Source organism: Rutilus rutilus (genome assembly GCF_951802725.1).
Source record: "Rutilus rutilus genome assembly, chromosome: 21".
Classification (NCBI taxonomy): domain Eukaryota; kingdom Metazoa; phylum Chordata; class Actinopteri; order Cypriniformes; family Leuciscidae; genus Rutilus; species Rutilus rutilus.
Window position 1 is genome coordinate 28,087,359 of NC_140226.1, and position 27,427 is coordinate 28,114,785.

The following is a 27,427-nucleotide window of genomic DNA, read 5'->3' on the forward strand; positions in this document are numbered from 1 at the left end:
CTCCGCTCCTCTACTTTATTTTTAACTCTTTGGGAGGGTCAGACAGCGCTGAGGAGAATGAGAGACCCCGCGCGCGCTCCATGCCCCTTCAGCAGCTCCCCACCGTGACCTACACCTCACCGCCTCTCATGGGATTATTATTGCCCTTCAAATAACGGACTTTTGTTACAAAGACATCGATAAAGAAGCGTGTCATCCTCCCGGATTGTTTTTCATTTGTTTAGGTAAGTTTGTTACATGTCAAACTGTGTATAGTTATACTAGAGCTTCTGTCTTCAGGTTAGGATTCCCAATGTCATTCGATAGCCTATTAGGCGTATTTCGCTGTTTGTTTCTTGCTTTGTTTTAATCAAATTTTATATAATATGTTTATCTGTGAATAGGAAAAGCATGTTTAATATCCCACTGACAGGTCTGATTATTGTTTGTGAAAGTATCGCAGTCTTATGGGAAGAGTAGCAACCTGTTGAGCACTGAACAATGTGTGAGCAGGAGAAAACATACTGAATACAAAACAATGCAAAAATGTATCTTATGAAAGTTCAATTCTATTACAACATTCATCTCTCATACTTTGCTTTCTTTTAAATAATCAAAACTGTGAGCAACTATTTTGTCCTAGGTCCAAGCTGGTAACCACACTGGACCAGCAACAAACCAGCTTGTCATATAAGTTTAAAGCAGTCAAGCTAGATTTTGAAACATAATGACTGGTCAACCAGTGAATGACCAGTTTGGGCTGCTAAAACCAGCTACCATTTAAGCGGGATTTTCCAACATTTGCCTGCTCTTTGTTTCTCATTGAATAAACAAAAGAAAGCAGTTTCACAATATTAGCGAAAGAAAAACAGCTGTCACTACGTCTTTGAAATAAACCTACATCTTTGTTTCAACTTCACCTTATAGGGAGAACTGCCGTGATGTAAACACCATTACTTACTGCACATAACTTCACTATATGACCATAAAGTTCATTTCAGGAATAGTTTTGTATTATACTGTCTGTTCTGCTTGCCTGAAGATCACTGTTGTGCTTAACTTACTGCACCTTTAAAGGAATAGTTCATTCACTTTGTTTTCGTTTCATTGTGGTATGGAAAAGAGCAGAGTGAACATTCTTTAAAACATGGACATTTTACAGTTAAAGAAGGTCATACGGGTTTGGAATGACATGAGTGTGAATACATGACAGAATATTAGTTTTTGGAAACTTATTTCTTTAAGTTGATGTATGTACCCACAATTTACTTTCCTTAATCTAATTAAAACAAAGAATACTCTGGTGCCATAGCGCCATGGGTTCAGCTGTTCCAAAAGTAACATGGTACACAGGGTGCGTCATGATTCGTACCACACCTTGCGACCTCTCCCTCACACATGCATGAAATACCCTGCTGCGTTGGCTTCCTGGCACTCTTTCAGCTTTGGATGCAGAATTTTAGCGAAAACACACTGTGACAGTGAAATTGAAAGAAATTGAAATGTTTATTTTACAGTTATTGCCATATACTGTTATTTTAATGACCTAAATATTAAAATGTATTCAATTCTCTAGCATATAGATGTATAATCATTTAAAGGTCACCCAGAAATGAATAAAGTATGTGCAAATGCAAATGAGATTTAAAAGGATAATTCACCCAAAAATGAACATTTTGTCATCACAAGTTGTTCCAAACCTGTATGAGTTTATATCTTATGTTGAACACAAACGAAGATATTTTAAAGAATGTTGGTAATCAAAAAGTGAACTATCCCTATAGGAGCTTCTGCAGAGGGTACGTTTTTAAGTGATCAACAACTTAAACTTTAATCTGTTACTCACACAAAGCTATCATATGGCTTCAGAAAGCAAATCATACTTTTATAAAGCTTTCTGACATATTTGGAGCTTGACAGTGCCGGGTCACTATATGTGTACATCATATGGAAAAAGAGCAGCATTTATATTGTTTAGAATTTCTGCTTTTGAATTCTATTGAAGGAAGAAAGTCATACAGGTTTGGAATGCCAGTGACATGATTTTCTGTTTTAAGGTGAAGCTGTCCCTTCTGTCTCTCTCTTTCAGTTAAGATAGTGGAAACTTTGTCATAAACTGTATGTGTGCATGTGAGCACATTGCAGAGACACCGTACACAGAGAGAGCAGCAAAGTTGTGTCTCTTGTGATAACGGGTTTCCCGCTGGTGGGTGGAGAATAGTTCTCTGATAACATCCCCCCTGCACTGGCCTGATATAGAGAGAGAACCACCATCATCCCTCTCTCTGAAACCTGTTAGATTCTTCTCTTTCCTCAGTTTCTTTATCTGTCTGTTGATTGTCATAGATTTTTGATTATGTATTTATAATTGACATCTCCACCCCTAGCACTGTGACAGTACACTAACCCTGATGACCTACTAGAAACAGTAACATTACAGTAGGTGCATTTCATTCGGTACAGTGCTTTTTAATGGCCTAGAATGGAGCCAACTAGAGCAGAAGCTTTGGATTGTCTGAAGCAGTTCACTACTAATGTTTAGCTAAGCATTTCCCCCCCAATTATATATATTTTTTTATTATTTCAAACAAGGACAGTGTACATTAATCAACATTCATTAATGTAAATGTACCCAAATTAGTCCAAAGGCTAGTTTTCATTGCCAGATGTCATTAGGCGTAAAAACTAAAAGAAAAGAAAAGAGAGAAAATGTTATTGCAAGGAAAAAACGCAAGCAAATATCTGATCACGTAGTGTATGACGAAGTAGGAAAATTTGTGAAGGGTGCTCTTCGCATTCTCTTGCTCAGAGGGGTTGCCCAGCCCCGCGTTCAGGGCGATAAGACTACACATGAGCAACATGCCTCACAAAGATAGAACTATCTTAGCAGCTAACCTTCACCCGCCATTCCACAGTAGCACGCGCAAATACACACCCTCATTACGACTGACGGTTAGAGGACATGTGCTGAAAATGGCGCCCTTTGGAATCCTGAGGGTATAGAGAAACAATCTATAAGGGAAACAGGAATACATTTATTATTTTTATTATGTATTATTTTGTCAATTTATAGACTGGGACAAGCACAGATTCAGGAAAGGATATAAGAGGATTGACAATGAAAAAAACAAATTTGCTCATACGTGCATCATGGGTATCTCTTACATTTATGTACCATATAATCTAACTTCATAAGTCTTCTATCTGATTATTGCAAAAGTATTGTTGAAAACAGTTAACATGATGTTTGAGATCTTTTCTAGTTTAAATTTTGTATATTTCTAATTAAAATATTTATTCATTACAAATTTTATTATCAATACAACAATTTAAGTAAAAAGTTGGGTAACATTTTATTTTAAGGTAACGTAGTTGCACGTTACTACATGTACTTACTATATAATAGTAAATTATGCATAATTACAACTAACCCTACAGTAAACCAAACCCTAAACGTAACTCTATAGTAAGTACATGTATAATGTATAATGTACATGTAGTTAATTAATGTTACTCAGCACTTATTTGAGTAAGGACAATGCAACTAGTCACCTTAAAATAAAGTGTAACCAAAAGTTGAATTTTAAAAAATGTCTTTGTATTTGGTTTGTCTCCCTTTTGTTTTAATGACAGCTGCGCTCAAGCTGACATGAACAAAAAACTGATGATCAATGTTCTCCTGCACAATTTGAGAATGTTCCAAAGAGCATCTTGTGCTTCACTGGAAGCAAGAACATCTGACCTTTTGGTTCAAAGGAGTTTGCACGATCAGTGTCACGAATTTGCTAAATTGAAGAGTGACCTAAAAATAGCACGCAATGTTTAATATTTCTGAGTTTGAAAATTTTCTAACTTTCAAAATAGAGCTCAGCAGTTGGGTTCCGGAAGTAAAAACTCCATTCATTTTCTCCATAGGGAAATGATAACTTATAAGAAATCTTTTTAGACAGCCATACTGTGAGCTACGAGGTTGTTAATCGATGGTATTTGCTTCTGTTGAAGCCATGAGCCTGCATTATTCCAACTTAAATTACCGTGTTTAACAGTGGAATTTGTGGTGAAAAACTACATTACCCATGATGCTGTACAGAAAATTCCTCCAATCAGAGTTGAATCAAGCAAACCCTGCCAAAAGTGCTCTTTAGCCCTGCCCACTCCCATGAAGCACCGCGAATGACGTAATCGAGTCGATCTCTCTGTGCTCCCCGAAATACTTAAATATTTGCATGTATACCTTAAAATATAATGTTTATATAGATATAATCAAAAAAATTTAAACAAGTTGTTTTAGATTTCTACATCATTTTTAATTCGGTAATGCTATTTGCAGTGTACTGCAAATAGCATTGATTTTCAAATACTTGAAAATGATTTTCAAATACTTTTGCTTCAAATCAAAGTTTGCAATGTTATGATTCACCTCGTAGTTGGTTGGTGTGGTTCATGGCTTAAAATGCTTTAATGAAGATTTAAAAAAAAAAAAAAAAATTCCCTATGGGAGAAATGAATGGAAAAAACAACATCGCTGAAAAAGTGGGCAGGCACTGTTGCACTCTATACTTTCAATTACAATTACTGTGGGTTCTCTGACTTTTGGACCCCACTGTATATAAATAGGCTTTTATAATCATAATGTGTGCTGAGAGTGTATTTGGGAATTTGTGAGACACATCAAGGGGCTTTTGCATTCCATTAATGTCTCAGAATGTGTTTTCTGTGTGAATGGCCCCTTAGGAACGAGTACTGAATGTCTAAATAATATAGTGAGATGCAAATATATAACGGTCATCAGTGCAATATCTATAAAGTCTTTTTTGAAGTTAAATGTCCAGTTAAACTCCTCCTCCATCTCTTTCTCCTTTCAGATCATCCATTTCTGGCATTCCACTGTCTTGTGTTCGTGTGGCACGCTGAGGTGTTTGGTCCCTCTCATTCCTCAGCATCTCGATGGCAACTATGACCTCCACAACAGACTTTGACAATGCTGAAATCACTCAGCAGTACAGCCGCATCAACACCCGCTTCGAACTGTCTGATGAAGAGCTTGACAACGACAACAGCTCGGCCAGACTCTTTGAGCGCTCGCGCATTAAAGCTCTTGCAGGTGAGTCGTCTCAGGTGACATAAAAATGGGCACATGTGGTTTAGATATACAGAGGCCCACAAATGTGCGAATACATATACAGACGTACAGGCAGCTGAACCCTATCCTCTCCTGCCCCCCTGACCAGCCAGGATCATTTGCACATACCCAGCATGCCTCTGTATGACTGAGCTGGACAGCTGCCCTGCCCGTCTGTGCCCATAGCTTAGATCTCTGTAATAACTGCAAGAGCTTGTCATTTTTGGCACACCTGTGGGGTCTGTTGCTCTCAGAAACAGCAGGTTTTAAATAGTGATTTCACGACCACACTTACAAGCTTCTTTCCAGGGACTAGGTAATCCACACATGACATATGAAAACTGTTTGAGTGACAGTACACTATCATTTTTTTTTTTTTTTCTGAAGAAAATGCTTTATAATGCCAGGGTGTTGCTATGTGGTTGCTTGGGTGTTGTGAGTGGTTTCTGGGACATTGTTGGACATTAACACTTTAAACCAGTTCATTTAGTGCAGACCAGATTTTGTTACATGCATCTAAATAGCAAGAACACATGTCCAATGTAATGTTTTGCATTCAATTTGGGACACTTAATATCCACTGTAACGGAATACTTTTCTTGAGGTATGAAATGTCAAAGAGTTGCATTTTACATTAAGGAGCATGTACAGTAAGAAGAAAAATCATTTGTTAAAATGCAAGATTTATCTCTCATTTGAAATTTTATTAATTAGTTGATGTACATTTTAGAATATAAAATTAAGATAATTTAGGAATAAAGTCAGAAGTCTGGCATGGGCTTAATTGCTACTTTGGCACAATTTAAGCCCGCATGTGTTCCAAATAAGCCCACATCATCATTGATTCACAAAATATAAAAAGATAATTGATTTTAAAGAAGTAAAACATCAATATATTTATTCAGTGACAGGGAGGTATTAAAAAAAATCCTTTTGCTAATGTTTGATTAGAGCCCTGGGTGGGATGGGTAGGTGTTAGTGGCCGGTGGTCTGGAGCCTTAAGTCGGCTTGACTGGATTTGTAGCTGGAGTCAAGCTGGAAGTTTGACTGGGTGTATCTTGGGAGCCAAGCCGAGTTGGGGCTCCATACTCTGGGCCCCCCACACCAGCAGTATGGAGCCTTAAGTCGGCTTCGCTCCCGAGTTATGCCTGGTCAAAGATGGAAGTTAAACCGGGTGTATCTCGGGGAAGGAAGCCGAGTTGGGGCTCCAGACTCTGGGGTGTCGGGGGGTCTCTTAGTGGGCCCCCCACACCGGGAGTATGCAGCCTTAGGTCGGCTTGACTCTGGAGTCATGCCCGATCAAAGTTCCACAGGAAGTGACCATATCTCAGGAAGAAAGCCGAATTAGGGCTCAGTACTCCCGGCATAGGGGGCCCACTAGGTGACCCCTCCATGCCCTGAGTCCAGAGCCTCAACTCAGCTTGGGTCCCGAGTTTTGCAGACGGTCCCAGGGGCTCAGGACTGTGGGGAATGTAGGGTCCCCCTGGGACCTCTACATGCCTAGAATCTCAAGCCTTAACTCAGCTTGGCTCCCGAATTATGCCCAGTTATAAGTCCTTTAGGACAAAACGGGCTCTATCTCTTTTTAATAAATGTGTGTAATTTGTGTGTAAGTAAGGTAAGGTTAAAAGGTTAGTAAGGTAAAAGCACACAAAGACATGTTATCATTAAACACTTTCAGAAAATGTATCAAAGTTTGCAATTAGAGGGATTCCTCATTGAAACACATAAGGTGGGCTTAAATGGTTCCACAGTGAGTAATGGTGAAAAAAAACAATGTTTTCCTTTAAAAATGTAAGATATGTTTACAAATACATGCATGGAGCTTAAATATACTGTGGACTAGTGTCATAGTAATTTTCATTGTGCCCACATTGAGAAATGTTTTTTTTCATTCAAGGTTAGCTTGTGTTGGCTATAGTTTGCATGCGTTTTGTGGCGCTGTACCATTTAAGCCCATCTTGAAAAAAAAGTTAATTTATGAAAATAATCTTCTCTACAAAACAATTTATGATGTATTTATTTGTAAATTAATGTAAAATGAATCACAAAACATTTATTGTTTGCAGTTCACATGCTTAATTCTTTGGCAGTTTAGCCTTTCTGTAAGGCTAATGGTTTGACCTAGAGATTAGCTTTGAACGCAAGCTAATAAAACTCATCTTTCCAATTAAAGGAAAACAATATCAAATATTAAAGTACTATTTGTTCATACACAAAAAAACAATACATTTATCTCTTATTTGACATAATAGCAATGTAGTTACCAAAGAAATGGCTGAAAATTGCAGAAATGTGTTGATTTCTGAAGGGTCCCGAAACACCATATTTTTGAGGTGACTTTTTTTTACCTTGAAATAATGTTTCCAAAATCGTATCAGTGGTTCATCAAATCGTAACAGGGTGAAAGGCACTTCTGGATTCGCTTTGCAGCCCTATATCTGCTATAACCACACTATGCAAGTTTGCCAAACCGGGTCGCGTTTCTATAGTTCGAATGAGACATAAGAAAACTACAAATTTGACTTGCTTTAGTCAAGCGTTACAATAGTCATTATTTAGTTTTTCTTTGTTTCTGATGTCGCAATATATCATACTTTCATGAAATCATGCAACATACTCTACCTTGTCTGTGGACATCGTTCATTCCAAAGCCGGTGCTAGATAAACAGCGAGCATGCGTGCGACGGTAGGCTGCGGGCGGCGAAATTATTTACGACAGCGGTAATGGACAATTCCGCTTCCAACCTGTAGGGCGACCGAAGAGGAAAAGTTCCTTCGTGTTGCTTTAATGGGGTACACTTACCCTACTCTCTTCAAGTACACTTAAATGGCCTTTTATTTAATCTGTAAGTACATTTTTTTAATTAGTGAGAGAGTTTTGTGAGAATGAATTATGCACAGTTGTTTAAGGCTATGGGTCTTTTTGTTTGAAATGCATTAGTGATGGTGAACTCGAATTCAGGCCTGCTTCTTTAAGTCAAGTGTATGTTGCTGAGCCAGGGCTGGTGTGATGTGTTCTGTTGGTGCGTCTGTGCTCTGCTCTTTCTGTAATGCAATTAGAGAGAGTTAAAAAGTGGGGGCGAGCGAGAGAGAGAGAGAGAGAGAGAGAGAGAGGAGTGGTTCCCATTCTTCACCTTTGATTTACAGCCTTTGAACAGACACGCATCCCTCTGAGTATACTAAGTACACTTTGAGTACACAGTCATTAATACATTTGTAGTTGGTATTTACATCAGGGCCAAAACTGCTTATGCACGCACTTGCAGTCTGACATCAAATTGTATTTGTAACACAAATCAACACACACACAAACGCCCATCAGAAGACATTTTAGATGAGTGTGTTTGAGTGTGCGTTATGGGGCAGTCAGGAAGGAGGGCATATTATATGCATGGCTGGGGTGCTGGAGAACCACTCCATGTGCTACTGGGGAGAGGCACAACAGCATCATTGCTAAGTGAAGAGTGAGTAAGGGAGGGAAGGAGAAAGAGAGAGAGGGAGGGAGGGAGGGAAGGAGGGAGGGCGGGCGATAGGACGGGAGAAGATAACAGAACTCGAGACAGAAGGAGGGAAGAAGAGTGTCCTGTTTGTCTCATTCTTTCCCGGCTGTGCATGTTGATTTAACGTGGTGAGGATGAGCAGCCCCTGTTTGTGTCGCGCGGTGCCCGTGAGCCAGACCCGGCTGAGGGAGGTCAAACTCAGCTTGAAGACCAGCAGAGAGACCATACCGATCCGCCCTACCCCAGTCGTCCGGGAGGTCAGCAGCCGGCATTATACCACGGTGAAAGAAGTCCCAACCAGGACCAATGCACCAGGCAGTCGGAGCAGGAGCACCCCACCAGTTTATAGGGCCCAGAGCAGGAGAGGGGCCAAAACCAACAGTCCCCACAATCGTGAACCTGAGCACCTGCCAGAGAGGAATGGAACTTTACTGGGCATCACATCTAAAGTAGCGCCCATGACTTTCACTCCAGTCTCCTCAACTTCATCCTCTTCCTCCTGCACCCCGAAGGGCCATCGGCCCTCACCTCCACGATCCTCACCATCTTGCCCGCTGTCCCCATCCCGGAGTATGAAACGAGCACGCTGGCTGAGCTATAGTGCTTCCAACATTTGCTTCAACAACTCCATCCTGGATGGGCGCTTCAGACAACTGCAAGGTAGTGTCCTGGTGGAGTTTTTCCCTCCCCCCTCAAAGAGGGGGTAGTCATTCCCGACATACCCCTTTACTACGCCACAGGGGAATTGTTGGATTAGGTAGAGATCCGGAGAAGGGTGTGGGAAGTGCTTTAAGGTGGTATGCTAGATTGTTTTCTATTGGCCGCTGTGGGAACTGAAACCTGGTTTTGTTATTTTATGTGCAGTATTTATTAATTTCATTATTTGTGCTGTATATATGCCTAATTGCTCACAGTGTTACCTCTAAATATTTATTTGACAAACTCATAAAAAGACCATTCAGTGCAAAAAATACTACTTGTCCCCCCATCAATCATTTGAATTCTTGCTGAATGACAAAGTGATTGGTACATTGGCAGACTAACCACCATCTACTTCTTGTCTTCTGCTATTCTTGCCTCTTTCAGGAATATGTTTTCTTTGTCTATGCCTTTCTGTGATTTGGGGTATTCATCATCGAGGTCTCTTACCTCACTTATTCAGCGCTGTTTATTTTTAGAAGAAGTTGACTGTCACTGTTAATTTGTGTAAAACTGAGCTTCCTGTTTCTCTCTGATGAGAGAGTTCTTTAATGCTCTGAAACAGAAAGAGCGTTGTTCAGAGAGACTGTATTTTTTCCCCTTAACTATCCCTAATATTTAGATGCATTATATGAATGCATTGGGATGGATAAAAAAAAAAAAAACATGCACTATAATTTGAATACTAATCTCATATTTTTGCTCATGCTTAGTGTTTTATGGAAACCCATTTTAGAATAAAAAATAAAGTAATTGTGAGATCAAGTTTAAAATAAGAAATACTTACACTTACAGAACTTACACTGTGAGATATAAAGTTGAAATATAGTCACAACTGGTGGATATAAAATTGCAATTATTAGAAATAAAGTTGCAAGTACCTAGGACATGGGTGCTGCCTAAAATTGAGCAGCTTTTTTCCTGATGGATGATAAAATGGGTAGAAAAACCTTATTTAGATTGAAGGAGGGATTTGAGCTATATCTAAAGACAAGAACATCATAAAGGCCACTCAAAATGCTTACATCATGGCTGCATGTTTTACACGGACAAGCACCACTTACATTGCATTTAAATCTATTGCTTCTGTGTGTCTACCCATCACACTAGCTTGTTGTGTACAGGGAAAATCCATCAATATAAATATTTCACAGACCTTTCGTGTGAGCTAGAGAGAATATCAGAGATCAGCAGGACTCAAGCAAACTCTATTTAGACTCACTGCTGTTCTAATGGAGAGGAAGAGAGAATCATTTAGTAGAGGTTAGATTGCAGTCCTGCTGTACAAAGTGTGAACAGGAAGAGGAATCATTTGGCAGCAGTTTGGTCATGAAATATGTAGTGTTGCCGGGCTTAGCTCTCTTATTATGCTTTAGCACATCTGGAGCTTTCCTAACTCTGGCAGGAACATGGTAAATTGCTCTTTAAAAAGTGAAACTGTACAGCTGGTGCCTTAGAGAGCTTTTCCTACACGACCTGACCCTTAATAATTGCTTTTCTCTGTGTAACCCCATAAGTCAAGCTTTGGCTGGTTAGCATGGCCTGTTAGCCCTGGCTATTAGAAGCTGTATTTACACCATCTGGACACACACCCACAGACAAAAAACATATTTGCATTGATAGCTGTTTAAACTAGCCATTTACTCTACATACAGTATATTATTATTATTTTCTATTTTTTTGCAAGCGACTTGTATTCATATGTTTAGTTATATTGTAGATGTTTTACTTTTCATGACACAACTCAGTATAGCCACAAGTGAAGGGATTGGGACTGATTTCCAATCACTGTTGTTATGGCAGCATTTTCCTTTGGCTCCAGGGTAATTAACCACATGGCATGGACAGCTCAGGTGATTGGCGGAAAAGCATTTGTGTCCATAATTGAGCAAGTGTTTTATTATAGATCTGAAAATTAAAGCTATTTTGTCTCTCTACATATGTGTCTTTCAAGTCTGTTATACAGAACAAACATTTTGTAATATAAAATTGACTAATCTTAACACGGATTATTCCTGCACATGCTCAAAACTGGTTCAGACATCATGCATTACACATTTGAATGATTTTTTTTTTTCATTGCTTTGTGATCCAGATGGAGGAGACATGCTTCCACACTGTAGTTTTTCCATTCAGAGGATATGTAAAAACTTCAAGGTGTAGTCGAGACCAGTTCATTTAGTCCAAGTCCAGGCCGAGACCTGAGTAGGTTGAGTCTGACTCAGGGTCGAGACCAGAAGAGGGCCGAGTCTGAGTCAACACAGGGACCATTGGAAGGTCTAAATGATTCAGACAGTGTAAATATTCTTTCCTTTGGGGTGAATGAATCCTAGTTTTGTGTCAGTGCCACACGAATCTCCGCAGCACACACACAGTGTGCTCTGGTCCAGAGACACAATAGCACAGATCAGATCATATAGACGAGTCGGCACAGACCAGAAAATGTATCCAGTGTTGTGGTACTTGAATCGTCTCAAGTTCAAGTCAAGTCCATGACAAGACTAAGATATTGAAAATATGGTATTGGACTCAAGTCTGGTCTCAAGTACTACACTATGTTAAACTAACATTGTAATTAAATGACTGTTTTGTGTCTTTCAATTGTATGTTTGTATGATAGTGCAAAACCGAGATATCTGTTGGCAGAACAAGGCCAAATGTGAAAAAAAGTCCCTGACTATGATACTGAACTGTTTATCTGTAGTTTAAGCATAAATGACAAGGTAATGCCTAATGGTTCTAGGCTTAAAAGAATGTGTCCTTTCCACTCTCCACCCTCTTCGAATTCTAATGTTTTTCCTTTCGTCTTTTTCTCCCTTCCACTCACTCTATTTTTTCTACCTCTCTCTTTTTGTCATTTACATCCCTCCATCCTTCCAGTTTTCTGTAGCCATAAGATCTGAATCATTTATAAAACACATCATTAAGAATGCACATTTTTGTTCTTTTTGTGGTAGAATCTTAAATAAACGTGGTACTGCAGAAGACTTGCTCAGGGAACACACATGGATATAGGCCTACATACACTATGAAGAATACATATACATAGATTGAACTGTATTTGAGTTAGTAACTGTATGATTGTGACAATATGAGCTGTCTTTTTACTTTATAACTATTTTGCTCTACATATTCCTTATATTGAACATCCATTCCCAATCTAAAAGGGTGAATCTCATGAAAACTGTCAAGAAAGGTCTAATTTCACTCCAGAAGCATGAAGATGAAGCCTATTTTTTAGGACCCTTAAGATTGTTTACATTGTGACATTATTTTCAGGACTAATTAGCACACTAACAATTAAGAGCATTTACAGTGACTGGATTTTTTTATTTTTTTTTTATTTTTTAGCATTTGTAAATTACATTTGTAAGCATATTTATTGTACTGAATTTAAGCTGATATTAAGAAATTAAATACTGTGTCTGATTAGGATGTCTGAATGCTTAATTGCCATCACAATGAAAAGTCGTACTGGTCCTAAAAGTAGACATATGAAATATTATTTCATATTTTATTTTGATTCCTTTACAAGATTCATGCAAACATGATCATTAAGGTTCCATTAAGTTTATTTTCCATGCAAATAAAACATCAGAAGTAGATAGCAGAATAGCTGAATGTTCTTCTCTTGCTGTCCAAACCAGATGAGCGAGAGGCTGTCCAGAAGAAGACTTTTACAAAATGGGTGAATTCCATATTAGCCAGAGTCAGCTGCCGAATCTCAGATCTCTATCTAGACCTGCGGGATGGTAGAATGCTCATCAGACTACTGGAAGTTCTTTCAGGGGAGAGACTGGTGAGTGTGTTTAGTGTGTAACCTTGAATTGATAACACCACTGATGTAATTCCAGTAATGTCTTTGATTGCCCCTCTTTCCACCATTCAGCCCAAGCCGACCAAGGGCCGAATGCGTATCCACTGTCTGGAGAATGTGGATAAAGCTCTACAGTTTCTAAAGGAGCAGAGAGTGCACTTAGAGAACATGGGATCACATGATATTGTAGATGGGAATCACCGGCTCATCCTGGGCCTCATCTGGACCATCATTCTTCGCTTCCAGGTCAGCCCATCATTCTGATCAGCTTTATTCATTCTGTGCATCTAAGTATGATTTAAACTGAATAACAAGGAATTGGAACTATCATACAACATTGCACTGGCTATAAAACATACAGAACAACCCAAACTTTCTGATATTTACAGTAGACCTAGAGTAGAGTTTTTGTATTGTGTCTTATGATGATGGAAAAAGCTTACATTTATTTGGCTGATTGGAAAAGCTTATGTTTATTTTTAATCTCTCAGTTTGATAGCAGGATATTTTTAGCCCAGCCACTTCAAACAATGTAGTCTGCTACATAATTCAGATCCTTAAAAATGAAAGGAAACAGACCGGAATGGGAATTGTTGACTGCTCTTTATTCTGCCTGGTTCCCACAGCAATGTACAAACTATTGAGACATCAAAAGTCACAATCTAAATAAAGTAACAATGCCTCTGCATATCCAAGAATGGATCCAAGATCCATATTACAGTAGCTCTTCTAGTTAATTTAGAGTATGTTAAATACTACGAGAGATTACCATTTTATTATTATTGCTTTTAAAAGCTTTAAAACAGAAGGTATGTCTAGTTGACAGGAATAAGGTATGAATATAGTTTAAGTGGGATTTATTTAAGTTTTTGTTCTTTCTTTCCTCGTTTGCATACAGATTCAAGACATTATAGTAGAGACAGGACAAGCTGACCAGACAGGCCGACTGGAGACCCGCTCTGCCAAAGATGCACTGCTCCTCTGGTGCCAGATGAAGACTGCGGGGTAGGACAACAATTGTTGTATTTTAGTAGTAATGAATTTGACAGCAAATGCTCTGTTTTTATTATGTGTTTGCAGATGGATTTGTCTGATATTATTTTGTATCTGCAGGTATCCCAATGTAAACATCACTAATTTCACCACAAGCTGGAAAGACGGCATGGCTTTCAATGCTCTCATTCACAAACACAGGTGATAAATATCAAGAGAAAAGATCAAATTCAAAGACAAAATATAAATATTGAGACAAAAGATAGCTTGTGGAGACATTGCTTAGTGGTTAGGAGAGATGCAATGACACACAATCATATGGATGTCAACTGTTTTTTTCATTCATTCAAGTTCCTCAAAGACCAGTTTTACAGGTAACAAAAAGTTGACACTAAAGTGAAACATAACTAAAAACTCAATTAAACCACCTGAGCAATAAACAAACAACCACTGAGAAATTAAACGTATCCTGTTCTCCCCTCTTGCCTTGCCTTCTTTATACTATTCTATCAATAAAAAATAAATAAATATTAACCAAATAATCTCTCCTCTTCGTACTTTTGTATTCTCATTTCCCAACATCAGGCCAGATCTGGTGGAATATGGCAATCTACAGAGGTCCAACCCCACTCACAACCTTCAGCAGGCTTTTAACGTAGCTGAACAAAAACTTGGTGTCACCAAGCTCCTGGACCCAGAAGGCAAGTAACACCTTTTGACTATTAAGTTAAAACTTATAATAATTATCCTCCCATTATAGAGATAGATAACATTTTTATATTGTATTGTTTGCAGATGTGTTCACTGAGAACCCAGATGAGAAGTCCATAATCACATACGTTGTTGCATTTTACCACTACTTCTCTAAGATGAAAGCTCTGGCAGTTGAGGGCAAGCGAGTCGGGAAGGTGCAAAATATGAGCCAGTCCATTCCCAAGTGAATATGTGTTTAATTCAAGAGTACATTTGTATTGATCTATACTCATATTCTCCAGGTGCTGGACCAGGCCATTGAAACAGAGAAGATGATTGAGAAGTATGAGACATTGTCATCAGACCTGCTAATATGGATTGAGCAAACCATCATTGTGCTGAACAACCGCAAGCTTGCTAACTCCCTTACAGGTGTCCAACAGCAACTGCAGGCTTTCAACTCTTACCGTACCGTGGAGAAACCACCTAAGTAATTCAGGCTATTTATGAACAAATGTCTCTTTTTTGTAGGACTGTTAAGCATCCAACTTTAATTTCTTTTTAACTCTTACTCTTCAGGTTTCAGGAGAAAGGTAACTTGGAAGTACTGCTGTTTACCATCCAGAGCAGAATGAGGGCCAACAATCAGAGAGTCTACACACCCAAAGAGGGTGCACTGGTTTCAGATATCAACAAGGTGAGACGCTAAGATTAATGCTGCATTCAACTCAGAAAGTATGAACTTCCAACCTCCAATTAGGGAAAGTGCAATCTAATCCCACTTAAAGTCAGACTTTGAACTTGGAAACAACTGTGATTTTATTGTGATAAAGGTGACATCATGCAAATATGGTTGGACCCAGGGAATAACTAAAATACATCAATGCGTCAACGTTCCTATATTACTTTACAATAGAACCTATTCGCTTTTCTGTTGATAAATGTACATCTACAAAACCAACTTGTTTTTTTGTTTTGTTTTTATTCATCTCTATATCTTCTAAACATCAAACAATAGAATATAGTGGTTATCTGGTGACATCATGTACTGTAGGAATATCTCATACCTGACTTTGTATGGAAGGTGCCATAAGCTTCAGGAATGACATCAATCAATTCATAAGAAAACTTATATGAATCAAAAGGACACCTGCTAGTCCCAACCACTTTGGTTATATTTTCTGCAGGCACAATGACAGAGGTTGAACATGATAGTCATTCCAGTGGTCTGAGAGGCTCTGAGCTGTTTGAATGTGTGTGTGTGTGTGTGTGTGTGTGTGTGCCTTTGTTCTCAGGCTTGGGAGCGGTTGGAGAAGGCAGAACATGACCGTGAGCGGGTCCTGAGAGATGAACTCATTAGGCAGGAGAAGCTGGAGCAGATGGCTCGTCGCTTTGACAGGAAGGCAGCCATGAGAGAGACCTGGCTTCTAGAAAATCAGAGACTAGTTGCACAGGTAACTAGCTTTCCACAGCTTCTGTCATTGTAAGATGAAATGTGAAGAGAGCCTTTATATAGATACCCATCTTTTCATGGTTGCAACACCTGAAGATTAAAATTAATGGTCATTATTTTGCTTGCTTTCTACTGTGAAGGACAACTTTGGCTATGACTTAACAGCAGTGGAGGCAGCTAAGAAGAAACATGATGCCATAGAGACAGACATTGCTGCGTATGAAGAACGTGTTCAGGCACTGGTGGCCCTGTCTAAAGAACTGGAAGCAGAACGATACCATGATGCTAAACGCATTGATGTTAGAAAAGACAATATCTTGAGGCTGTGGGACTACCTGCAGGAGCTCTTGAAAGCTCGCAGAAGTCGTCTAGACAAGAATCTCACTCTTCAGAGTATATTCCAGGAGATGCTCTACATCATCAGCTGGATGGATGAAATGAAGGTAGGAATAGTGAATAGCGTGCTTGATTTATACAATTTGATTTATATTATGGTAATATTATGGTTGCATTGCAACTCGTGTAATTGAAGCAAAAAATAATAATTTAAACTATTTCTTATTGGACATTTGTTCTTCAGAACCGACTCTTGTCCCCAGACTTTGGAAAACAGTTATTGGAAGTGGAAGACTTGTTGCAGAAACATTCGTTGGTAGAGGCTGATATAGCGGTGCAGGCAGGAAGAGTACGATCAGCCAATGCAGCTGCTCTTAAATTTGCCAATGGTGATAGTAAGTACAGTTAAACCCTTATGTACTTAGCTGTTTACTTGGTGATGTAGGTGTGAAGTAGTCTTTGTAATCTTTACACACGATTCATTGTCATTTTACTTTTCTGCTCTTAATTGTCAAGGTTATAAACCATGTGACCCTCAAGTGATCCGTGATCGGGTACAGCACTTGGACCTGTGCTACCAGGAGTTGTGTGCTCTGGCAGCTCAGAGGAAAGCCCGTCTTGAGCAGTCGCGACGGCTTTGGAACTTTTTATGGGAAATTGCAGAGCTGGAGAGCTGGATTCGGGAAAAGGAGCACATTTTCTCCTCTCTTGACTATGGTAAGGACCTGACCAGTGTGCTGGTACTGCAGAGCAAACACAGTGTCTTTGAGGATGAGCTTGCTGCCAGGCGGGACAGCTTGAAGCAGGTGATGGACGAGGGAGAGAGCATGATCCAGGCCAAGCACTTGGGTTCCCCCAAAGTGCAGCAGCGCATGGATGATGTGAGAAGACAGTGGCAGCAGCTGGAGGAACTGGCCGCCTTCCGTAAACAGAATCTACAAGACACCCAACGCTTCTTCCAGTTTCAGGGTGATGCTGATGACCTCAAGGCCTGGCTGGTTGATGCTATGCGGCAGATGAGCAGTGACGACATTGGGCATGATGAATACACTACCAAGCGACTTCTTAAGAAACATCGTGACTTAAGAGATGAAGCCGCTAAGAATGGTGCCACCATTGATGCTCTATCCAAACAGGCCAATGCACTTCCGGAGGAATTAAGGAACACACCAGACATTGAGGGGCGTTTGAATGATATCCGGGATATGTATATTGAGCTTCTGACCCTCTCAGACCTGAGGCAGAAGAAACTGGATGACACCATGGCTCTTTACACTATCTTCAGTGAGACGGATGCTTGCGAGCTCTGGATGGGCCAGAAGGAGACCTGGCTGGTTGGGCTAGAGACACCTGAGAATTTGGACGATCTAGAAGTTGTACAAAACAGGTATGGCTATTGGTTTTATGAACCCAGGGACATTACTGTAAGTGTGTTTCATAAACTGGGAAACTAATCCAATTTATGCCACTTTCATAAAATCCTGTTCTGTTTGTTGGTAGGCTAAGCATTCTTGCTCAAGAAATGGGTAATATGCAGACTCAGGTTGATAACGTCAATAAAGCAGCCAAGCAACTCGAAGACAGCAGACATCCAAAAACAAAACAAGTGAAAGACTGTCAAATTCGTCTCAATAAGAGGTAAGAGTTATAATCCTGGATATGAATGCCAGTTTCATTCAAAATACTTTAGAATTGGTTTGTAATGTTCCTTTTTTCTCTTCTCATAGGTGGGAAGCTTTTAAAGCAATGGTGGAGGATAAGAAACGTAAAGTGGATTCAGCCCTCAGCCTACATAACTATGATCTTGAATGTGATGAAACAGAGTCATGGATAAAAGAGAAGACACGAGTGATTGAGTCTACACAGGACCTTGGAAATGACCTGGCTGCAGTCATTACCATTCAGAGGAAGCTCTTTGGCATGGAAAGAGACCTCGCTGCCATCCAAGATAAGTTGGATTTCCTGCATGATGAGGCCCAGAAGCTTGTGAAGGAACACCCAGAAAATGCTTCTGATATACTTGTCAGACAGGAAGAGTTGGACGCAGCATGGAACTCCTTGAAACGTACCCTTAAAGACCGCGAAGACTCTCTTGGGGAGGTCAGCAAGCTGCAGACCTTCCTACAGGACATGGATGATTTTCAAGCCTGGCTGTTCAAGACACAGAAAGCTGTTGCATCTGAAGATATGCCTGATGGTTTACCAGAGACTGAGCAGTTTCTGAGTCTCCACGATGCTGTGAGGGATGATATGGATGGCCACGAGGAAGACTACCATCGTGTGAGGGACACGGGAGCAGCAGTCATTCAGGGCCAAGAAGATGATCCTCAGTACCAGCAGCTGGAGCAGAGGCTGGAGGGCCTTGATAAGGGCTGGGATGAACTGCACAAAATGTGGGACAGCCGCAAGAATTTCCTTGATCAGGGTCTTGGCTTCCAGCAATTCATGAGGGACGCCAAGCAGGCTGATGCCATATTAAATAACCAGGTATACATAAACAGTTTTCATCTATAATCAAAATAGATGTCATTTTGTTATGCTGTCGTCTTATCATTGAGAAGAGTAATCTTTGGGGAAACCTATTCTTTGCAAATTACCTTCAATTGCCAGTCAATAACATTGTTCCTCCCTTTTAATTTGCTACCATTTTTTCTGTACTTTTTGAAAGGAATACACTCTAGCCCATGTAGACAAGCCTGACACCCTGGATGGAGCAGAAAAGGCCCTGAAAAAACATGAGGACTTTGTTACCACCATGGATGCTAATGAAGAGAAGATACTCAGCACACTGGAAAATGGTCAGAGGCTGGTGGACAGTGGAAACCTTTACTCGGGAAGGGTGAAAGACAAGATGGGCTCCATTGAAGATAGGTCTGTTTTTTTATATTATTTGGTCTATTTTACATCCAAGGTCAGACATATAATTTTTTTCTGTGATCTAGCATATGAGCTATCCACAAAATGAACTTGCCATTTTATTCTAAATTCCTCATAGGACATCATAGGACAAGTGGTTTGAAAAATGGATCAATAGATGGATTTTCAGTTCAATATGGATTACCGTGACAACAAAACAATTACATAAGGGCCTTAGAAATATATTAGCATGACAAGAATTATATTTAAATATTATATAAATTGGCATGATAAGAACATCGAATACTTGACTGTTGTAATCCCTCAATGTCAGTGTAATTCAGAAAACAATCATAGGTTTCTTTTTGAAGTTCATGTTAATGCACCCATACATTTGTGCTTTCTTTGTTTACTTGTGCTAACTCAGCAGTGAGTGAGATAAGCATTATTCTGTAAAGGAGTAGCCTGCATTTCCCCTATTTGCCCAGGCAGTCTGTAACTCCTTAAGATGGGCGCCTGCCCTGATGGTTATTGATCTCTTTGTGAAAGTACACCTAATCCATGGGGTTATGTTGCTCTTTTAAAGTGTTCTCTCTAAAGTGGAAATGGAGGAGTAAAGAAAAGCCATGTCAATGTCTGCTAGTGTTCATTTTACCATATACTGTACACTTTGTACACCAATTTGCAATAGAGACATTCCAGTAAATAACCCAAGTATTTTTGTGTGTATGACTTCAGGTACAACAAGAACCAAGACAAAGCCAAGGAAGTCTCAGGGAAACTCAAAGACAACAGGGAACTTCAGCACTTCCTTCAAAACACCCAGGATGTGAGCAATACTTGTCACAGCTTTGCTTCTAATAAAATGTTCTTTGTGATATTTTCTCTCATTCAATAAACATTTACTTCTCTCTTTTAGCTTACACTGTGGATAAATGAGAAAATGTTGACTGCACAAGATACATCATATGATGAGGCTCGAAACCTCCATAGCAAGTGGCAAAAACACCAAGCCTTCATGGCAGAGCTAGCATCGAACAAGGATTGGCTTCATAACATTGATAAGGTATATAGCAATTGTATGTGTTCCATATCTTTAATAGAGCACAGCAGTTTGGTGTCGGAAGTAAAAAATGTCTATATAGGAGTAAGTAACGATTTAACAATATCTTTCATAGACAGACCTACCTTGAGCTCTGATTAATTGTTATTAAATGATGATATAGGATTCCGATGAAGCCTTTGGTTCACATTATTTTAAATCGTGTTGAATAACATATACAAAGTGGACAGGCCCTGCACAGGTCCTGTGTACCATAATCCCAGTAATTCCTTAGTATCAATGTGTTCAAATGAATGGAAACAATTATGTGTACATTGAACAATGCTCATATATTTAGGAGGGACAGGAACTGATGGAATCCAAGCCTGAGTATGAGCCCATTGTTATGGATCGTCTTGCTAAGCTTCATGAACTATGGGATAAGCTGGAGAGCACCACACAAGAGAAGGCTCGGCTGCTGTTCGACGCAAACCGTTCTGAGTTGTTTGATCAGAGCCTGGCTGACGTAAAGAAATGGTTGGCTAAATTGCAGCAGCAGCTTCAGGGTGATGTGGATGAAGAGGTTAAGGATCTTACCAGTGCCAACATCCAACTGAAGAAGCATCAGGTGTGACATTAAATTTGTGTGTGCTACAATTCTACAGTAGATAACCTCACTGAAGTTACAATTATGGTGTATTATGGTCTGTGCATTGTTCTTCCATATCTGATGTTAGCTTATAAGATACTGCATAAATCTGCCTTTTTTTCTCCTAGATGACAGAGAATCAAGTTCGGGATCGTGCACGGGAGCTTGAAGAACTTCAGGAAGCTGTACAACAGCATGCTTCACTTAGAGAGGACCAACCCGAGTTTGAGGTTGAGCAGCAAACTCTTCAGAGGGACTTCCAGAAGCTCCTCACACCTCTCGCCCAACGCAGGGGCAAGCTGGAGGCTGCTAAGGCAGTGCACCAGTTCTTCAGAGATCTTGCAGATGAGATAGTATGTACATACATAGCATACCCAAACTACAGCTTTTCATTCGTTTTTTTCTAAAGAACTCTTACATAGAAGTTTTCATTTGTGCTCCTCAGCTCTGGGTGAACGAGAGGTTACCAATAGCAATGTCAGAGGATCATGGCAACAATCTTCAGACTGTTCAACTTCTGCTCAAGAAGAACCAAGTGCGTTTTCCCTTTTTTTCCCCAGTTACCCCCACAAATCATTCCTGATCATCAATTACTTGACAACATGGTCTATTTCTATAACTTAATATTGGAAATCATTTATAGTATATGTATTATGCCCCCTTCACCCACTCCTTTCATATACACCATTCATATCCTGTACAGTCTCTACAAAAGGAGATTGACGGTCACCAGCCACGCATTGATGAAGTGTTAGATCGTGGCCGACGAATGATGGCAGCAGCAGAGGGCAGTCCAGAGGAAGAACACATGTCTGAGGAGATGAAGAAGCTTCAGGAGGTGTGGGCAAAGCTGCAGGATGAGATGGACAAACGTAGAGCACGGCTCTATGGCTCTAATGAGGCCCAGCAGTATTATAATGATGCAGATGAGGCTGAGGCCTGGATAGGGGAACAAGAACTCTACATGATTGCAGATGAAAAGGCCAAGGTAAGACTATGACAGACTGCGAGAGCCAATGAATAACAGTATTGTTGCTTTATGTCTTAAAAAAATCTTCAAAATGCCAAGTTATGTCAACTCTGTGCTGGTTCCAAATTCTTTGTGCAGTGCTGCCATAAAAGCCATACTAAAATAAACTGTCTCTGACAATTATTCTCTCTGGATTGTAGGATGAACAGTGTGCTTTGATCATGCTGAAGCGACACCTGCTTCTGAAGCAGGCAGTGGATGACTATGCATACTCCGTCCAGCAGTTGGCGGATCGTGCTCAGAAGATGCTGGCTGAAGAGCACCCAGATGGGTATTTTTGACTGATTGCATGTCAGAATACATGCAATATATATATATATATATATATATATATATATAAATAAATATATATATATAAATATATAAAGAATTTATTGCATATTGAGATGAGGGGGCCAAGCTTAACTGTACCCTGAGGCAGTCCAATGCAAGTTAAAACACTCTATAACAAAGATTAATCTCTATTTGTCTGTATGTAAAGTGAGGCCATCATCCGGAGACAAGGACAAGTTGATAAGCAGTATGCTGGGCTGAAGGAGCAAGCAGAGGACCGAAAAAAGAAGCTGGACCATACATATCATCATTTCTTGCTGAGCCGTGAAGTGGAGGATCTTGAGCAGTGGATTGCAGAGCGTGATGTGGTGGCCTCTTCACAAGAGATGGGCCAAGACCTTGACCATGTGACGGTAAAGCAGAACTTACCCACAAACATAAGCACATTTACTACCTCTCACACAAAAGAATGTCTTGTCATGTACAATGCAAGAATTGGCATATTCAGCACTAGTATATTGTGTTGTTAAAGTCATACTTATCAATTTTTTAGATCCTGCGAGATAAGTTCAGGGAGTTTGCACGGGAGACAGGGACAGTGGGTCAAGAACGTGTAGACACTGTAAACCAAATCATAGATGATATGATCGAAGGAGGCCACAGTGAGGCAGCAACCATGGCGGAGTGGAAGGATGGAGTCAATGAGAGTTGGGCAGATCTGCTGGAACTCATCGACACTCGTGCCCAGCTCCTCTCAGCCTCCTATGACCTGCTTAAGTAAGTATAGAAGAAGTAAATGGATTAAATGTCACTAAAGAGTGCAATGCTTTTATCAGATTATATTATTACAACTGACACAATGTATCTCACTCAAAAACAAGCTTATGAAACAAGATTATAATTATTCTACAATATCTTCACTTGTGTAAGATGTTGTATGGGGTACAGAAATTGACTGGAAAACATAATGTACTGTGAATTTGGTCAGGTATTTTGATGATGGGAAGGAGTTGGTCGCTCACATTGAGGAAAAGAAGAATGAGCTTCCTGATGATCTGGGTGAAGACTTTAGCAAAGCAGAGTCCTTCCACCGAATGCATGCTGCATTTGAGAGGGTTATAAGCTCCCTGGGCAAACAGGCAAGGAAAACACATTACATGAACAACTGGTGGTCATAAATAGTTAAATGTATTCATCTCAAGAAATCTCTGTGCCTTGCACATATTTATAAGTCAGTGGCTTTTATAGAAAATGTCAAATGTTATATATTGAAAAGTTTAGGATGTTCCATATTTCTCTCCTTGCAGGTGAAACAGTTCCAGGAGACTGCAAATAGACTGCGTGCCCAGTATGCTGGAGATCAGGCCACTGCTATTCAAGCAACTGAAAAAGAGGTTGTGGAGGCCTGGAAGGGCTTATTGGATGCTTGCGAAGGTAGGAGGAAGCGACTGGAGGATACAGCAGACAAATTCCGCTTCTTCACCATGGTGAGAGACCTGCTGGCCTGGATAGAAAGCATCATTCAGCAGATAGAGACACAGGAAAAGCCACGGTAAGAAAATGCATCATTGTGGTCATCACAGTAGAGGTGTCCATGTTCCCCTTTTTAATGAGGTTTGTTTCTTGTTGTCCACTGAAGAGATGTCTCCTCGGTGGAGCTCCTAATGAAGTATCACCAAGGAATCCGTGCTGAGATTGAGACCCGTGAAGCAAAGTTTAATCAGTGTGTAGAGCTAGGCCGGGCCCTCCTGGAACGCAAGCACAAGGACTCTGCAGAGGTAACCAGACACAGGAGGTAGCAGTGTAGCATTCTGCAATAACAAAGTGTCTGGCAGGAGACATTCATTTTCATTTATACTTGTACTCACAGATTAAGGAGAAGCTGATGCATCTGGTTGAGAAGAGGAAAGAGATGATGCTCAAATGGGACGATAGATGGGATTGGCTTAGACTTTGTAAGTCCACAAATGTCAGCATGCACACATGAAAAGACACACAGGAATAGTGCTCACAGCTGCTTATAATTATATCTTCTTCTAGTGTTGGAGGTATGTCAGTTTGCTCGGGATGCATCTGTGGCAGAGGCTTGGCTGATTGCCCAAGAGCCATACGTGGCGAGCAGGGATCTAGGCCAAACAGTGGATGAGGTCGAAAAACTGCTCAAGAGGCATGAAGCCTTTGAGAAATCCACTGCTACATGGGAAGAACGTTTCTCAGCACTGGAACGTCTTACAACAGTATGTGTTGTGTCTTGTGTGTGTTTTTAACTTTGACTTGTTTTAAACTCATCCTACACCATTTGTGCTCCAGACATTAATAATACCTCAATTCATGTGAATTGTTTGCAATGGCAGGCACAACTCACACTTACTTCAGAAAATGCAAAAACGTTATTGACTATTTATAATCTGTTGTAGTTGGAGCTGTTGGAAATTCGGAAACAACAACTGGACATAGAACAGTACAGACAAGAAGAAGAGAAAGACAGCAGGTAAACATAAGATCTGGGGAACACATTACTTCGCTTCCTCCGTATTCCATATTAAAAGTTGACATTTGACCTCCAGGAAAGAAGACACAGGTTTTGCAGAGGAGTCCTCACAACTCTACCCCACAGAAGAACAGTCTCTGGTGAGTTTACGTTTTGTATTAGAATCTTGCCATCTTTTCATTATACTAACAACATTCTTCATGTCAGATATACTTTCACATTTCATATTGTCATCTCTTAATGTAAATACAGCCTGTAATATTATTTTACTCCTTTTTGTACTGAAAAATATTAAATGTAATAATGTAATACTTCTTAATTTGTACCTGAACTTTGTACTCATGTGGTCTTCAGTCTGGTTTAGGAGTAATAGAGCCTAGTTCCGGCGGAGTTGATGGCACAGCAGGGGACTCCACTGTGCCTTTGATCTCAGAGATGCAGGAAAGTGGCTCACTAGAGCTGGACCCTTCCACATCCATTCAGGTTTCCAAAGAGACAGAAAAAGCTGCCACACTTCCCACTGAATCTTCACAAGTTCAACCAGTCTTGATGGAGGGAACTCTAGCCCGCAAACATGAGATGGAAGGACATAATAAAAAGGCATCCAACAGGTTAGCTGTTGTTTTTGTTGGTCAGCAAAATTATGTAATTATTGGTGTTTGCTGAAGTATCACTATTACTATTGGTGAAACTTTGAACAAATTCCTAGCCCTAAGTATTAAACTTCAGCACATAACTCAGCCAGCACATGAATAATACCTCAAATCATGCTGCAAGTTGAAGATATGATAATTGTTACTTAAATAAGTAAACAATCTTGTAATTTTCTCCTGGCAGACAATAAAACAGATAAAAATACTACATTATACTATATTGAAGGACCCAAGCAATATCTAGAGACCAGAATATCACAGCGACTGGGCTCTTTTGACCACTGAGAACCACACAGAACACCCTAGCATTGTTACATTTAAATTTTCTGAAGAAATCTATTTGTCTTGATTAAGTATAATGCTTCAAGATAAATTTTTAATCACAGTAAGTAGCCATCATTTTACCAATCAAAACTTTCTTTTCTCAGGTCCTGGAACAACCTTTACTGTGTGCTTAAGCCTGGACAGCTCTCTGCCTACAAGGATGCCAAGAGCTTTAGTCACAGAGTCACTTACCATGGTGAGGACCCCCTGACTCTCACCAATGCTTCATGCGAGATCTTGACCAACTATAAAAAAAGGAAGCATGTGTTCAAACTCCGGTAAGGGTCTTGGTTATCAATCTTTATAATAAGTTAAAAATAAAATGTAATATACCTCATTGTTGTGAGATAGTGAGGTATATTACACATAGGCCTTGCTTACCCGTTTTATCCTTGTTCCATTTCCTGGTTTCTTAGACATGAAGATGGAAGTGAATATCTGTTCCAGTGTAAAGATGAGGTGAGCTATTGAATGCTTCTTCCAATTAGTCCCTAATTTGTAGCGTAATCTTTGAAATAAGCAAGTGAACAACTTTAATGATGGTATATGTGTTTTGTCTCTCTGTCCACAGGAGGAGCTCCAGAACTGGACTCAAGCTATAGAGCAGGCAGCACAAGCTCTGACAGAAGAACCAGTTGCAGGGCCATCAGGAGTGAAGGCACAAAGCCTACCTCCACCTTCTTCCAGTACTCTAGAGGTCCCCTCAACCAAGAAGGACAAGGAGAAGAGGTTTAGTCTGTTCGCTAAGAAGAAATAAACCCCTGGACAGAATGTGACACAGGTGAAATGGAACAGATTAATAACACCATTTTATTTTTTACATTATATTAATTTGTAAGAATTTAGCTATATGAAATGTAGATTACACTGCTGCCTGTATCTAAGCTAATGCGGCGTTGCTAATGTCCACATGTATTGCTCTTTATGTTTTATTGTGTTTTCCTATACTAGAGTCACATACCACATTCACTCTGTATACAAATAAAAGCACAGGAACCTGATCAAATTTAACCAAAAATATTTGTAGGAAAAAATGTTTTCTTTTTGTCTTTTTTTTTTTATGTATTGAGTTTCTTCTAGGCATGCTTCAGTATGTATTTTGACTATAAATAACATGCATAGTTTTGTTAATCTGCCTTATTTCTTTAAAATGGTTGCAAATGTAATACTGTGTTCTTTGCATTGGAACTTATAGAATTTTCAGAGAGACACGGGAGAAGCGTTTCCTTTTGTAAATGGCGCTCAGCTAGCAGGAGGTGTGGTAATGAAGGTGCATGGCATTAACATGCTCTATATGCAATAAGCACAGTGTTTAGTGTGCTTTTAGACTGTCCTAAGTGTTGTAAAAGCTATTTTCCTCTATTCCAACAAACATATGAATATTAATATTATAATAATATTATATTCAAATGTGAACATATTAATGCTATTATATATTAATTCATTAAGAAGTACAGTCATGGTACTAAGGAAAAGACAAAGATGAGGGCAGTTTTTTTTGTTCGAAAACATCA

General features: G+C 39.7%; 2 protein-coding genes across 2 annotated transcripts; both read left to right on the forward strand.

The window, feature by feature from the left end:
• The first annotated feature begins 31 nt into the window (after nt 1-31).
• Nucleotides 32-27,042, forward strand: LOC311280849 (spectrin beta chain, erythrocytic-like). The gene is made up of 37 exons (XM_084393326.1): nt 32-224; nt 4,845-5,083; nt 12,951-13,102; nt 13,193-13,366; nt 14,019-14,125; nt 14,234-14,314; nt 14,699-14,814; nt 14,909-15,021; nt 15,109-15,296; nt 15,386-15,503; nt 16,102-16,260; nt 16,400-16,702; nt 16,840-16,990; nt 17,112-17,982; nt 18,096-18,233; nt 18,323-19,082; nt 19,264-19,466; nt 20,190-20,280; nt 20,371-20,517; nt 20,852-21,121; nt 21,271-21,495; nt 21,588-21,677; nt 21,846-22,130; nt 22,313-22,443; nt 22,654-22,858; nt 22,999-23,222; nt 23,434-23,584; nt 23,753-23,997; nt 24,085-24,223; nt 24,316-24,400; nt 24,486-24,682; nt 24,863-24,936; nt 25,013-25,076; nt 25,291-25,547; nt 26,018-26,191; nt 26,330-26,372; nt 26,485-27,042. The coding sequence occupies exons 2-37, from the start codon at nt 4,927-4,929 to the stop codon at nt 26,668-26,670; spliced, it is 7,074 nt and encodes a 2,357-aa protein (XP_084249452.1). The 5' UTR covers nt 32-224; nt 4,845-4,926; the 3' UTR covers nt 26,671-27,042.
• Nucleotides 8,739-9,311, forward strand: LOC311281004 (uncharacterized protein; the record flags this gene model as incomplete). The annotated part of the gene is made up of 1 exon (XM_084393624.1): nt 8,739-9,311. The coding sequence occupies one exon, from the start codon at nt 8,739-8,741 to the stop codon at nt 9,309-9,311; it is 573 nt and encodes a 190-aa protein (XP_084249750.1).
• Nucleotides 27,043-27,427: the final 385 nt, after the last annotated feature.

Coding starts and splice junctions, on each gene's coding strand:
- LOC311280849 (XM_084393326.1), top strand. CDS start 4,927: ATGGCAACTATGACCTCCACAACAGACTTTGACAATGCTGAAATCACT. Junction 18,234..18,322: donor CAAATTCGTCTCAATAAGAG/GTAAGAGTTATA, acceptor CTCTTCTCATAG/GTGGGAAGCTTTTAAAGCAA. Junction 24,683..24,862: donor CACTGGAACGTCTTACAACA/GTATGTGTTGTG, acceptor AATCTGTTGTAG/TTGGAGCTGTTGGAAATTCG.